This window comes from Notolabrus celidotus, chromosome 5 (genome assembly GCF_009762535.1).
Source record: "Notolabrus celidotus isolate fNotCel1 chromosome 5, fNotCel1.pri, whole genome shotgun sequence".
Lineage (NCBI taxonomy): Eukaryota > Metazoa > Chordata > Actinopteri > Labriformes > Labridae > Notolabrus > Notolabrus celidotus.
The window spans coordinates 10292580-10308721 of record NC_048276.1 but is presented as its reverse complement, the minus strand read 5'-3'; the positions used below and the strand labels follow the sequence as shown (position 1 = coordinate 10308721).

General features: G+C 37.9%; 1 protein-coding gene across 1 annotated transcript; it reads left to right on the top strand.

Annotated features, from left to right (window-relative positions):
• Positions 1-868: 868 nt before the first annotated feature.
• Positions 869-14141, top strand: tmem135 (transmembrane protein 135). The gene is made up of 15 exons (XM_034683712.1): positions 869-1109; positions 1545-1672; positions 5866-5958; positions 6088-6121; positions 6218-6283; positions 7606-7652; positions 8265-8306; positions 8400-8576; positions 8664-8733; positions 8831-8998; positions 10742-10805; positions 10924-11000; positions 11090-11188; positions 11276-11343; positions 12287-14141. The coding sequence occupies exons 1-15, from the start codon at positions 972-974 to the stop codon at positions 12420-12422; spliced, it is 1407 nt and encodes a 468-aa protein (XP_034539603.1). The 5' UTR covers positions 869-971; the 3' UTR covers positions 12423-14141.
• The last annotated feature ends 2001 nt before the right edge of the window (positions 14142-16142 follow it).

Here is a 16142-nt window from a genome sequence, read left to right as displayed (position 1 = left end):
ACATCATCATACACCCATGTTGTTTAAACCATTTTCAGTTTAATACTCTTTAATAAACCAAAACATAATTAGTGTTTATTCAAACCAGATTACTGAAGTTCTTGTGTGCAAATCTATGGTGCAAATAAATGTAATTACCAGAGGCAGGTTCAGGGGGCCACATATTGAAGTACAAGCAATAAGAGGGGGCTCTGGGGGAAATCTTGGATATTGTTCTGATGAATATTCAAGCAACAATTTGTTATACTGCCTATGCCACTGACCCCGGCCCTGACTGTACCAACAGCCTGCTTTCAGTAAACGTGTTCAATCATATCATATTCTTAAATAAAACATACAAACATTTGGTTTATTCAAACCAAATAGAGACTGTACCCTCAATAATTGAGGGAACGAGGACGTTAACCCCTCTATTATCTTTGGGGTCAATTGGACCCCATATAATGTTTAAGGTCCTCGTATATGGAGCCAAAACGATTACGTTAATGTTTTGTATTGAAAATAAAAATTGGCATTGAAAACACACAAACTGAAAAATAAAACATTGGCATTGAAACACTTGTATTGTAAAAATTTTTAATGGCATCACAAAAGTATTGGCATTGAAACTTTTCATTGAAGTTAAAATCACACACATCAAATGTTATATTATTTAATTTCTAGCAATTTTTGAATTCTCACGTTTTTTAATGACAATCATATTATATTTATTTGATGTCACTTTTTTTCAACATTTAATTTTTACGTTTTCCCAGTTTTCCCCATTAAATTAGAAAAGTCCTGAAATATGAAGCCAAAAAAATGATTAATTTAGAGCCCTTACAGCTGAAGCCTTTAAAGCAGTGAACTGACCGCGCCGTGCACGTGTACAACTCCCGTTCATGAGCGCGCTGTCCTCACCGTGAACGCGCACGGCAGCTCGTGTCCGTGTCCCGTCTGCTGTTGTCGGTTGTCAGCAGAGGTTCAGAGACATGGCTGCTCTCAGTAAGATACCGCACAACTGCTACGAGATCGGCCACACCTGGAGCCCGTCATGTGTGCAGTCTGCTGTGGATGTAACCAGGGGCGCCCTCGAAGTGTCCTTCAAAATCTACGCCCCCCTTTACCTGGTAAGTTCTGATGTTTGACCGACACTGTCTGCACAAGTAGACTCGGAGGCTAAAGTCAGCTAGCTAACCAGGTAGGGCTAACTGCAGCTAGTGGTGTTGAAACCTTGTAAAGTTAAAGATTAGCTGAACAGGTAACCCTCGGGGGCCAAGTTCAAGTTCAAAGAGGGAAGAAGCAACAACATTGCACGCTCCATGTTGACATTTAGAAACACAGGAGGTCATAGATACTTCAGTTACCGAGGCTAACTCACTGCCTCCTTCTGAAGAGTCCATCTGATAAGTTCAGCAATGCAACACACAAATACAGCTAACTTGTTTGACCAGTTAGTTATCACTTCACTGCCATCATTATCTGGAGGGGAAAGTTAAATGTGCAATGATTTGTCTACCACTTGAACCCGACTGCTCCCTCACTCTGTGCTCGTGTCTGTGCAGATAGCAGCAGTTCTAAGGAGAAGAAAGAAGGATTATTACTTAAAGAGGCTTCTTCCTGAGATCCTGTGGTCTACCTCTTTTCTCACTGCCAATGGAGGACTCTACATTGTTTTCTTCTGTATTCTCAGGTTAGTAGCTGCAGCTGGTGATACACACAGACACTCACTGTCAGTCATGAAGTTCAGCTGAAGTCTAGATGACCTCAAAAAAAACTTTTTCCATAGTCTAAATTGAGAATGTGCAGATACCAGTTACCAATTTGATACTCATCTACTAAGAGAAACTACTGTTCACTACTTAGCCTGTATGGATGTGACTGTATGGTCTAGCTTGGGTTTGACTGCTCTCCCCTTGCACTGTGTTGTTGTTGTTGTTGTTTGCTCTTGTCACATGACAAGTTATGTGGAAGAAGAAGTGAAAATCAGAACTTCCTGTGTGGCAGCAATCCTAACTTGCTGTGTACCCGACATGGTACTGGTATGAAGATTGGTCTTTAAGATGTTAACAGAGGACTTTTAACACCAATATTTGCATCAGACAAACTCTGTGTAAAGGTTTTATTATAATGCATCTATGGATGGTGTTTTTTTAATTACACAAATAATAATGATGATAATAATAATGATAATAATAATAATAATAATAATAATAATAATAATAATAATAATGTATTTTATTTATAAAAGTGCTTTAAAAGTTTCTCTAAGACACTTCACAAGAAAATAAATTATACAATAGAAAAGCAAAGGAAAGCAAAGCAGCAAAACAAAATAAAACAAAATAAAACAAAACAAACAAAACAAACAAAAATCAATCAATTATAGGTTAAAAGCCTTTGTAAATTGGTTGGTTTTGTATTTATAATAATAATAATAATAATAATAATATTTTTTATTTATAAAGCACTCTTCAAGGACTCAAAGACACTGTACAATTTTAAAATCAATACAAGCAAGGAGCATAAATCAAACAAAACAAAACAACAATACAATCACAAATTTAAAGCTAACCTAAAAAGGTGAGTTTTTAATAGAGATTTGAATGTTGAAGGGTCAGAGCAGTTTTGGATATGAGTGGGGAGTGAGTTCCAGAGGGTGGGGGGCGGCTATGGAGAAGGCTCTGTTCCCCCAGGTTCGGGGCTTGGTTCTGTGAGGTGGAGACAGGAGGTTGGCATGTGAGGAACGCAGGTTACAGGAAGGAGTGTGATGGTTGAGGAGGTCAGTGAGGTAAGAAGTGGGGCCTGGTGGTGGAGGTGGTATAATAATAATGGTGGAGGTGGTATAATAATAATATATGTATTTTGTTTTACCTTTATTTAACCAGGAAAGAAAGTAATTGAGATTAAAAATCTATTTCTCAAGTGTGTCCTGGACAAGATAGGCAGCAATTAATTAATTGGTTATTTAAAATTGCAGACATGCCCTGTGGGGGTTTCCTTGTATACAAACATAAAGTTAACATTCTCTATTACTTGCCTACAGGCCTTGTGTGTATCCTTCAGGGCAAACAAAAGTGTGGTTGGTGTTTGCTTCGTCACAAAACATTTAAAGCTTACTCAAAAAAAAGATTGAATATTCATGTCCTTCTTACAACCCCAATTCTAAAAAAAGGTTGTAACTGTGTAAAATGTTGTAAAAAAAACATATTTTGATGGTCTGCAAATAATTTAAACCCAATCTTTATTTAAACTAGTGCAAAGACTTTATTATTGATTGATGGAAAATGTATGCTCATTTTGGATTTGATGCCAGCAACATGTCTCAAAAAGTTTGGACAGAGACAACAAAACACTAAAAAAGTTGTATAATGCTTAAAAACTACCGGGGGGGATATCTCCCAACAAACTAGGTATACTTGAAACAGGTTAGAACATGACTGGGTATGATAAGAACATTCTAGAGAGGCGGAGTCTCTCAGAAGTAAAGATAGGAAGAGGTTAACCACTCTCTGAGAGAATGTGTGAATAGAGTTCATCAATGTCAGAATAATGTTCCTCAGTTTAACAGTTTGTGGATTTCATCATCTAGATTCTACAGTACATCATGTTTTAAAACAGGCATGTCCTAAGTACGGCCCGGGGGCCAATTGTGGCCCAAGGTCCATTTATTTATGGCCCCAAGCTTCCATCTTAAAGCTGCTGTGAGGAACTTTTGATTTATATCCATTTTGGCGCCCCTTTTAGGACAAAGTGATACCTCTTATCTATTCTTCTGTAGATGCAAAGTAGTGTTTTCAACAAAAACCACACCCTGCTGTCTTTTAACAACCAGATTTATCACTCAATGTGATTATTTGCCATGAAAACAGCCAGAAAAAGGTGTTTCTAAAGCCAAATGTCAATCATGTGGTCTGACACCAACCCCCTCTCAGTGGTTTAAGGCATTAAAAATGACAACAGAGAAAGTATCAGTGTTGTTCTTTATGGTTTTGTTTGCTTTTGAAGGTCATATTGAGGCATCAGTGTTGGTTTCAGCCTGTTTCTCAGCTGGTGAAAAGTTCCTCATAGTGCCTTTAAATTGTGTTATTTATAGCAAAGAAATGAATCACCTTTGAATCATCTGTACATTTGCAGTTTCTTTCAAGCGCACAAATAAAACTAAAGTCAATCCAGAAACGTCTCAAAAAGCTTCATATGGACTACTTGTATAAAGCCAAAGCACTTGGAATTCTGCAAGATGGCAATAAAGAAGAAACACAAGAACTCTTAAAGTTGCCAGGTTTTCAAATGAATGTTTTTATCATGATGTGAAAATGTTCTTGATGAAGATTAAAAGTTCAGAAGACACAAAAGAGGACACAAGACAAGAACAAAATTAAGAAAAATTGTGCAGAAAAGGGAAAAAATTGGTGCATAAAAAATATTTGGAATGCAGGAAAATATATTTTGTTCTCAAAATGTTGTCTGCTGGTCAGAAAAGTCTTAAAATCAACATGAAAAAGAAGTGATGAAATCCAGATCTTGATCCTGCCATAGGAAAATAATGAGACAATATTTTTCCCACATTGCCCGACCCTAATGAAAAACATTTTCCTCCAGAAGAAGATTACGTTTGCTCATGTTTACATGGCTTGTGGAGAACTGACGACTACCTAGTTACTGTTTTATTGAGGATTTTTTTTTAAACAATTAAATAGATATTTCATACATAACTTTTATGATTCCTAAGTCACAGTATATGAGCCACTGGCCCTGAGGTATTCTTACAACATCATATGTGGCCCTCTTTGAAAAAAGTTTGTACACCCCTGTTTTAAAAGATTCAGAGAATCTCTGTTCAAAAGAGACAAGGCTGAAAAAGCAATACTGTATGGTCATGATCTTTGGGCCTTCAGACGGCAATGCAGTGTAAACAGACATGACTCTGTAGTGCAAATCACTGCATGGGCTCAAAATCACTTCAAAAAACATAATCTGTGAACCGGTTTTTGCAAATGTAGCTTAAAACTTTACTACACAAAGAGGAAACTGTATTGAAATGATCCAGAAACACTGTTGACTTCTTTAGGCCCAGGCCGGTTAAACAAGGACTGAGGTGAAGTGAAGTGGAAAACTGTCCTGTGGTCTCTAAAATCCAAATTTGATGCTTTTTTTCTGGAATCTTGGACACTGTGTCCTCCAATATAAAAAGGAGGGGGGGCACTCAGCTTGTTAACAGTGCACATTTAAAAAGCCAGCAACTGTGATGGTATAGGGATGAATGAGTGCTCATGGCAGGGGTAGCTTACAACTCAGTCTCAGCTTTTGTCTGGGAAGACCTTGCATATTTGATTAAGACCGAGCCAAACCACATTCTGAACGTAGGTCAACAGCATGGCTCCGTAGTAGAAGAGTCTGTGAGCTACACTGGCCTGCCTGCAGTCCTGACTTATCACACACTTTAAAGATTTGGGGCATCATGAAACAGCTGAACTCCTGTATAAGATAAGAACGGGACATTTCACTTTCAAAACTCCAGAAGTTCCAAAACAAATGCAGAGTGTTGTTGAAAGAAGAGGTGATGCAACACAATGGTAAACATGACCCTTTACCCACTTTTTGGAAATGTGTTCCTGGCATTGAATTTAAAATGTGCATATATTTGTCATAAAACAATGAAAAATGTTTCAGTTTCAACATTTGATAAGTTGTCTTTGCACTATTTTTTAATGAAATTTAGGATCGAGATGATTTGCAAACTATCAAATTCTGTTTTTATCAAACATTTCACACAGCGTCTCACCTTTTTGGATTCAGGATTGTACATTTTAGCCTACTATTCTTCTTTTTCACTTCAACTTTAAACATTTGTAATAAAATAACTTTTGTTTCTTCTAACTTTAGGAAATTACTGGGAGGCTTCTACTCTTGGTCAGCTGGCTTTGGCTCAGCTCTGCCTGCATCCTACATTGCAATCCTCCTGGAGCGCAAGAGCAGGTGACACCATTGTTTATGTACACTTGATATTCTTGGTTCCCCATTTACAAAGTGTCTCTTACTTTTTGTCATCTAATAAAGTTTCTGTCTCGATTTTTAAATATTTCTTTCCCTTTCTTACTCTTCCAGGAGAGGGCTGCTGACAATATACATGACAAATCTTGTAAGAGCTACACTTCATGGACAATAAAAAAGCTTCTGTATTTGATCAGATACATTTGCATTCATGAAATATGACACTGTGTGTTTTTCTTTTCAGGCCATTGAGACTTTGTTCCGCATGGCAGTGACACGAGGCATCGTCACACCCATCAAACATGGAGAGGTAGGATGGAAGGGGAGGTTTGGATGAGTTCAACGTGGAGGGTTGATGTATAGTGAGCCGGTCGTTATGCAAAATAGAATCCTTGTTAGAGCCTAGGGTAATTCAAGTATATGTGCATTATTTAGATCATTTATGTGGAGTTAGGAGACTTAGTAATTACTGTAGTGGCCATTTGTCATAAAAAAACTCAAAGAAAAATCTAAATATCAAACTCAAACTTTAACTAACCTTAATCAAAGGGTCACTGATGCACCGTGGGGATGTGATGTACGCAGGCAAAAAGAAGTCCAATGTCCATGCACAAGTTCAGCCGTTTATTTAGGTTTATTTAGATGGCAAGCAAGCAAACAAAAGGAACAAAGAAAATCACAGCTTCTGCTGCCTCTCTTGCTCTGGTAAAAAACCATAGGCCCACCCAGGTGAATGCTGGCCTTCTGCCACCTACCTACCTAAATACCTAAATAGCCCACAATTCCTAATTACCAAACAAACAAAAACAAACAAAAGAAATACTAAATATACAAAAAAATCTAAATATACTAAACAAATGACTAGCAAAAAATATATCCCCAAAATATAACTTAAATTACCAATAAAAAGTGGGTTTGGATAAATCGAACAACTAATACTACTTATTAATTAGAAAATAAATAAACAACTAAATACAAAAAATAAACAAATAGCTCCAACAATTACTTTTGGTTAGAAATATTTGAATATATTTTATATTCTCACCTTAATGTCTTCCTATGTTTGTGTAGCTGTTCAGAATATCTGTAGCTGTAGTGAATTGGTGCTGCTGCCCTGTCGATTGGAGCAAATTGGCAACTGAGCATGTGCACTGGAATGAGGGCTTTGATCTGAGCAGGACAAGGAGCAAGAGATTTTCTGACCGTAGCTTTGCCTAGTTTTTCACAGTTTTGTACCTTTTTAGGAAAACAAAAGTATCTTTCTTTCATAGAGACAAGAGAAGTGTTTTTTATTTGTTAGCTGTCGATGTTTTTTGTTTTATTTTATATTGGCAACCCTTTCATTTTTGGAATACGTGCACTAAAACCCGTTTTGGAAAGCACAAGTCAGAAACCTCACGTCCTGCAGAAGTAACCATAGAAGATTTTGTTTAAAGTTGCCACTACAATCCTGACAGGGTGAAATGACACGAAGCATTTGTGAACACAGTATGCTAATAATACAAATTTGATGTTTTATTAGAATGGAAAAAGTTAATTTGCAAGTAACTGATAACTTTGAATTATAGATTTTATGCTTGGATGTCATCTCATACAATCTGATTCCCTTGTTGTGTCTGTTTTTTCCATCAGGTTCTCTTGTTCTGCGTGACTTCGTCACTCTACATGTTTTTCTTCAGGTCAGAGCAGTTATTTGACACATTCACACACTGAAATCTGAAACATTGATCAAGTGGTTATTGTGATGGAATTCAGCAACAAACTGGACACTGGACACAGAAGACTCAGGAGACTTGGACGGTGTACGTTGAAATAGTTTATGTAGAACTTGATCAAGGAGAAATAACATAACAGTACACAGGCAGGAGAGTGCAGTGCAATGACAAGTCAGTTCTGTAAGACAAAACCCTTGGCATGGTATTTACTCCCTCTGAAGACAACACTAAAGTTAGATAACAGTGTTTGGACTAAAGGAACACAACAAGTGGGAAGAAGACCTGTGCTCTAGTTGTGGAGACAGTAAGTCGGCCATAACACATAGATAAAGACAGGAGCAGGGGGAGAGACCTTGACTACGACCCTGACACGATCTCGCCCGTCACAGACGACATAGGAAACAAGTTACTCTAAACATGACATTTAGACTGAAAGAATACAATAGTTAAACATTCTTACATACATATATATAAGACTATGAAAATTCCACGACAGTTATTATACTCTGACTTAGAGCGTCGAAAACCTTTGAAATGTCTCATGCTTGAGTTATTATTTTGTGTTTTCTGCTACAGGAGTAAAGACGGTCTCAAGGGCTTTGCATTCTCTGCATTAAAGTGAGTCTTTCATGTTCCTGCTGCTGCCTCAAATAACATATCAATCAGTGTTTTTATGAGCCAAACTGAGGTCATGTGCTTGATGTGTCACAGGTTTCTCATCGGCAAAGAGGAGATTCCGACTCACCCCGTCACAGCGGAACAAGTCTGCACGAGACCCGTGGAGAGACCAGCTGCTATAGAGACTGAGGACTCGCAGGAACCAGCAGAAAGACCCAGCTCCAGGAGGAAAACTCTGGTAGCCTACAGCAGGGAGCTGCTAGAATTAATGTGAGAGGATGCACACATTGAATCAGGCACATGTTAACTCTGACAGAGTGATCAGTAGTGACTTCTTTTTGTTTTGTAACACTCCAGATGCAAAAAAGGTCCAAGACACAGATGTTGCAAACATTACCAAGACAACTGCATCTCCTACTGTGTCAAAGTAAGACACTCTTTTTATAATGACAGATGTATAACACTTATATTCCTTATTATAAAATTATAATGATACAATACTTCTGTCTTTTCTTTCATTTCAGAGTTTTGTCAGGATGTTTAGTGTTGGCTACCTAATCCAGTGTTGTCTCAAGGTGCCCTCAGCCTTCAGGCAGATGTTCTCTAAACCGTCACGGCTCCCCTCCCTTTTCTACCACAAAGAGAACTTCCAGCTCGGGGCCTTTCTAGGATCTTTCGTCAGCATCTACAAGGTACTCATAATTCTGATAACTTTTTCTTACACCTCTGTTGTGGTTTCAATTATTTTCACTGTTTTATTTTCTTTTTTTTTTCTAGATTTCTTTACTTTTACAAAAATATGTACAGATGTTTGTGCCAAAGCTTTAGAAAAATAAGACAAGAAGGGCTGGAGCCAGACTTTTTAGACTGGGGTGGCCCAGAGGAGATAAAGTATGTGTACACATATGAAGAGATACTTCTTTCTTCACCAGCCCTATCTACTGTGGCAACTAACCTTAAAGTATCCAAAATATGCCCTCTTCCTGAGTAGACTTCAATTGTACTTGAACCTTAAACATTTAAAAGCTTTTCATTAAAGCTCCTGTGAGGGAACATTCTATTTGAACCGATTCTGGCGCCCCCCTGTGGACAAAGTGATACCTCTCATATTTTTGCTGAGCTTGTCCCGTACACGTCTATCATGTTTTCTGATAGAAAATTATTCAGATTCAAATTCAGAGATCTTTAATAATCCCAGAGGGCAATTTGGTTTGCAGTGTGCCAGCTTGTCGATAAACAACACAAACACTAACAAACAGAAAAACAACACTCAACAGTCAACATGTCAGTGACAACAGCAGTACAAGTTGGGGCTTGTCATAAAGAGTTAAAGAATGTTAAAATAGACTAAAATAACATCTTCTTTAAAAAAAACAACAACACAGTAGCCAGGAATAAATACTAAAAAAACAAAAAACACCTTTATAAATACACAACTTCACAATTTCAGAAGGACAGTCTGTAACAAACTGTTAAAACTGCTATCAGCATTTAGAAGTCTGACAGCAGAAGGAATAAAAGAATTTGCGGATCTGTTTGTTTTTCTGTGAGGAGCGAGATAGCGCCGCCCTGAGGGCATTAAAGAGAACTCCTTGGCGAGGATGTGTCCAGGTTGGCTAATTATCCCTCTGGCTTTATTAGTGATGCAGTTCCTCCAAAGGGAACCCAGATCCTGCTGCTGTATGCTAATAATTTTTGAGCAGACTTTAACAATGCTGTTCAGACTATTCTTTTCTTTCAAAGAGAGACCATGAAACCAGCAGATAAAAGAAAACGTTAAAAGACTTTCAATAAAAGACCCTGCTTTCTTTTAACAGTGTAATGTATCACTTACTCTGAAAACCTGCTGCGCAAAAAAGTAACTGATACTCTGGTTGGCTTGGACAAACATGGACTGTATAATACATGGACGTAGTCTCAGTGACGTCACTCATTGATTTCTGAAGCTGAGTTTTGAAGTAGGCAGTCGCCGTTTTGGAAATGCTGACTCAACCTAACATTCATTCGACCTAACAAGAGGCAAAGATTTGGAGATGTGGCGGGTGTTCAGCCTCTTCACTGACAGCTACAGTATGCCCACCTGTCAGTCAAATCAGCCTTGCCTATTAATAAAAAACTTATAATCCTAATATCTTCAGATCTAAAGAGTTGTAGTAAAAAGTCACCAAGTACAGGAGCTTTAACTTAGGGGGGCCAATCAGATTTCGGTGGATGGGGTAGGGGGTTCCACATGGCCACCCTTGGATCCAGCCCTGCCTGTCAGTTTATGTTGTGTAAGAAGGGAAGGTGTAATAACTTAAAAGCTCAGCCTTTATCTCAGCTCATATTGGGAACTGTATAAAATGACCTTTATACACTACAAAAACTAATATGACCTGTGTTGTCGTGTGAGTGTCGTCTCATTACAGAACTCTTCATGCTTCTCTTTCCCTCAGGGGACAAGCTGTTTGCTGCGCTGGGTGCGTAACATTGATGATGAACTCAATGCACTGATTGCCGGTAAGACATGATTGAATAAGTCCCTGCAGATCAATCCTCCTCCTGATGTTGTCATGTCACAGCTGATTAAACCAGTCCAATAATCAACTCTTTCCCTTTCTCTCTTTCACCTTTCAAGGCTTCCTGGCTGGTACCTCAATGTTCTTCTACAAAAGCACCACAATATCCATGTATCTCTTCACCAAGTTGGTGGAGGTAAAAGAATATTTAAAAAAAAGAAAGATGACAAGAACAAATCATCATCAAGAAAACCTGCTCATTACTTTATGCTTCTTTGTTTTCAGACAATGTACTTCAAGGGGATCGAGGCCGGTCGCTTCCCTTACTTCCCCCATGCAGACACAGTCCTGTACGCCATCTCCACTGCTATCTGTTTCCAGGCTGTAAGTAACGTTCACACACATTCATACCAACTCATACAAATATGCTTCTCACATCTCTCTAAATTCTGACTCATAACTTCTCCACAGGCTGTGATGGAAGTGCAGAACCTCAGGCCAACATACTGGAAGTTCCTGCTGCGCTTAACGAAGGGCAGGTAAGGACATATGAAGTGGAATGTGTGGGCTGGGAAAGAGTGTTTGATATGTATCATCAATCAATCAATCAAACAAACAAACTTTATTTATATGGCACCAAATCACAACAAACGTTATCGTCAAGATGCTTTACAAACAGAGCAGGTCTATACTCTATGTTCTATTATTAACAAAGACCCAACATCAAGACAGGATAAGACTGAGTCTGATCTTACAGACAGGACTCAGTCTGATCTCATCTTAATCCACCATGAGCAGAGCACTTTGCAGCATTTAGCAAGTTACAGCGGCAAGGACAAACTTCCTTTAACAGGCAGAAACCTTGAGCAGGACCAGACTCATGTTAGACACACATCTGCTGAGACCGAGAAAGAGGGATAGAGGGGTTGAAAAGAGATGATAGTGGTGAGACGGATGGTAAACTTATGTAATGCTACATATTTTGCAACACAGTTTTAACGAATGGTAAAGCGATGATCTCTTTGTTGATGATTATCCAACAGATTTAAAATGATGACAGGTCTGCATAGGTACTGTGAAAATGAGGAAAGGGCTATCTATATGTATCTGGAAATAAAAGTTAAGGACAGAACGAGGGGTAACCTCTAATTTTGAGATATGAAGCCAATAAAATAAAAACTGCAGTTCCTTGAGTGTCCACTTGAGGCTGGCTGCAGAAGCACCATAAACCACATACACACCCATTCAAAAAAGCTGATCATTACAGCAAAAATGATCATGTTTACAGCCTGGTGCAAACATTTTTTTTTATTTGAATAGCTCATTTCTCTATCCATACACTCTACAGGGTGGGAATTAATTTTATAATGTAATAGTTTTGAAGATATCAAAGTCATGAATTCTGCATAATTAGCAGCATGTATGTTAGAGTTGTGTTGTCTTTCTGGTGATGTAAGGATTATCTTCCATCTCCTCTCCTAGGTTTGCTCTGATGCACCGACAGTTGCTTGATGTGTTTGGGACTCAGGCCTCCAGGGACTTTAAAGGCTTCGTGCCCAAACTGGACCCTCGTTTCACCTCAGTGCTGCCACCGGGAGCCGACTTCACGCTGGGATGATTTGAGACCAGGCGCGCTCGCAGACGCTAAGGAGGTTACCTCAATGGAATACGGACAGTTTGGCTGTTTTTAGTTTTTTTTGTTTCTGAGTAATTTAAGGTTTTATAAAGTGATATAACAGTTCAAGTGTAATGGTGATTTGAAGAGATGGGATGTATTAAGGTCCAAGATCTGTCAGAGGCAGAGTGTCATGAGGGTGAGGTGTGGTGTGTTTTACAGCCCCATTTACAGACATGCGGATTATGGACTCCGGTAACTCGTAAAGGGAGGAACCACTCATTTTTAAATTGACAGATATGTTGGTGGAAATATTTTTGGTCCTAATGAAAGCCTTAATGATACAAGAACATACTGATAATAAGAAAGCCTTTTACATTTGGAGATATATTATGTTTGATTTTTACATTTGGATGAATGACATTTACCTTCCAGTGTCACAAAATCAAAAGAAGCCTGATTGGTCGATTGAGAATGAAATCTGATTCCATAACAAAATTCCCTTTGTTATATATTTTAAAAATTTAATTTGGGTTTGCCCTCAGTTTAAACATTTGGAAGCTGCGTTCACAGCTCAAAGTGAAACCCACCAACTCGTCGTTTTTGGAATAAAGAAGGAAATCCCTGTCTGTGACTTTGCTTGGAAAACAGATTTGAGCTTAACATCTCCCTGATCATTATAGAATGTATATGTTTTATGAGACTAATGATTATATAGCCTTATTAGATCATCTATAATGTATAAGACAGTGGGACGTTTATTTAGATTGTGATCTGTGATGTGAAAATATGACGGAAACGTTTTCTCGTGGACTTTCAAGGATGCAGTCGAGGATTCCCCCTGAATCTCCATCTTCATCAGTTTTCTTTTTTAACTACACTTTACAGAATTTATTGCAGTAGTAGGAATCAACAAAGGATACTTAATGGAGTAAAAGATATGGGGGGTGTGGCCTCTTTTGAAATGAGCAGCAAAGGATTGAAATGAGCAGCAAAGGGTGATCAGTAGTTGAACCAGCGACAGCTGAAACAAGAACTACAACCTCTGTAGATGTGCGAGTGCTTCAACTACAAGGCCCACTGGTGCCCTGTCAAATGTTTGACAGTATAAGAAAGGGTTTGGTTGGAGGATAGTCCACTAACTGCCCAAACTAGCCTGTAGTTTGCAACTTTGACCGACATAACTGAAAAGATAACACAGAAAGGACTTGTTTTAAAAATCCACAAAATTGAAAGACTGAATAATTTCAAGCTGTAATCCACAAAGTATGATGTTTACACAAAGTTACACAAAGTCATCACTAAAGTCGACCACATCCATCCTTTCCTTTCGTTGTCTTGATTAGAAATTGCATCAGAATCTACCGCTCACTAACACAGGACGAACCCTCACGTAGTTCACTTAGGTTCAATGTTTGCTGTTTTCATTTAGATACGTTGTCTCTGTTCCAAGGTGAACCCTATCACCCTATCCCCTTCTCGATTGAAGTATTGTTTACTGAAGAGTTTGCACGAGGAATCACTGAAGACAATAAAAAGCACACACGGCATTTTTTTTTTCTTTGTTTCTGTTGCGAAGAGAGAAGAATATCCACCAGAAAACTCTTTTCAATCTTTAATGTTCTCATAAACACTTTTGTTCTGCAGTGAATCAAGCAACATACACAGCTGAAAAATGACATTCAATATCAAGCGCACAATAAATGACAACTTCATTCCAGATGTGAAATGTTTTGTGATTTTTGCTTTCAATTTTGGTTTTTGATCCCACAATCCAGCCCAGCTTTACACACAACTGACCTCCATTCCAGAAGCCATGATTGTAGACAGGTGCAGTGCAAAATACACTTCCAGACTGAAATATATGTTTAAAAACAGATGTATTACTTTAATCTATCTCACATTAATTAAACAGAACTCTGTAAATGTTATGATTTATGTTGAAAGGTGTTTATTAAAATACTTTTGATTTGAAGTGGTCGACTTGTTTGTGTTCTGTGATTAGTTTGATCTCGTATGATTTCAGGATATTTATTTTAAACTAAAGGTAAACTTGTTGGACTTTATGTTCTTCAAGGATAGAGGCTAACAACCTGAAGGGGGTTAATGATTAACGTATGAACTGTTTTCTGCTCTGACTTTCTTTATGGCCTCACCTGATTATGGAATCACACACTGAGAAACATGCAGTTGCTCTTCTACTGTTTTCAGATTAGATTCAATTTATTGTCATTGGGCATGTCACAGGTACAAGCAATGAAATATAGATTGCATCTAACTAGAAGTGATTTAGCAGTAAATTAAATAATATAAATAATACAGAATATACAGAGTTATGAATGATGAATAAATATAATATAATGTGTTTCTACGTGAGTGACTATGCTTATTGTATCTACTTTTCATATTAAGATAGTCACATTGCCTAACTTTTCTTTATATGTTTAATTTGAATTGTTCCCAGAGGTCAACAATGCTCAGCATACTGCTCTATCACCCTCTGAGTTTGGGTTTCTTCATATCTCAAAGCCTCAGGATTGCAAATATTGAGTAAAACCCATTCTGAGTAACAGTCAAATATTACTTTTGTGTGTTGCAACTGTTTCCCAAACCTTTCATTGAACTGCTGCAAGCTTTAACATGCAAAACTGTGGAAAAGTTGTCCTTCTCCTGACTCCTGCAAAACTGTATCTGTGTTATTCTGTGTCATAACAATAAAAAGAGAACAAAGGGTACCACTGAATTTAACAATGTGTGTCACTGCATTTTTAATCTATCTTTGAAGTCAGAGACAGAGCAGTGTGATGTTCTATTGGTGTAATGTGTCATCTATTACCATATCACATTTGTGTCATAAAACAAGAGGATGATACGGTGGCCCTGAAGTGCAAATCACAACGGCAAATCAGAAAACACTAAGGCAAATCGAGTCTTGTCCCCCGGAGGTACCTACTTCTTCCTGCAGGTATTTTCCTCCTGCATTGGTCAGACTCTATAACCAATTACAATTACATCACCAAAAAGGACTCAAGTACAATATTTCCCCAATCCAGTTCAACCTTCTCTTCTTACATGTGCAATACGTCTTTCTACCCATCTTTCCAGTTCTGTTCTGTACATTGTTTATACCTAGGCTACAAGTCTGTGCACATTTTCACCACGTCATTGGTTTTGGAAATATTTTTAAATGTACTTATTTAGTTGTGTATATATGTTGTGTATATACGTTGTAAGATATGCTTATTTTCACTTCTTTAATTTTAATTGCTAATAACTTTTTAATAATTGCTATTTTATAGGCTCTTAATTGCTTACTGTTTTGCACTGTCTACTTTGCTGCTGTAGCACTTAAATTTCCCTGTTGTGGGATGAATAAAGGATATCTTATCTTATCTTAATGTCGTAGTGTTTTCTGATTTGCCGTAGTGTTTTCTGAATTGCCTTTGTGATTTGCACTTCAGGGCCACCATAGAATGAAGCCAGCATTAGCGTGTTAATTTGACTAACACATCTTGACCATTCAAGGAACTATGAAAACTGATTTGATGATACACAACATGACATTGAAGTCCTGAAGCCTTTAGGTGAACCCACGTCATAAAAAAACGTAGTAAATTCAGTGAGTTTTGCTTCCTGATGTTTTTATGTTCCTATTTATGCTTTATATGCCTTTAAATGTAGATTATTAACAGACCCGCAGTGTCTCTCATTTGTCCATAGGCG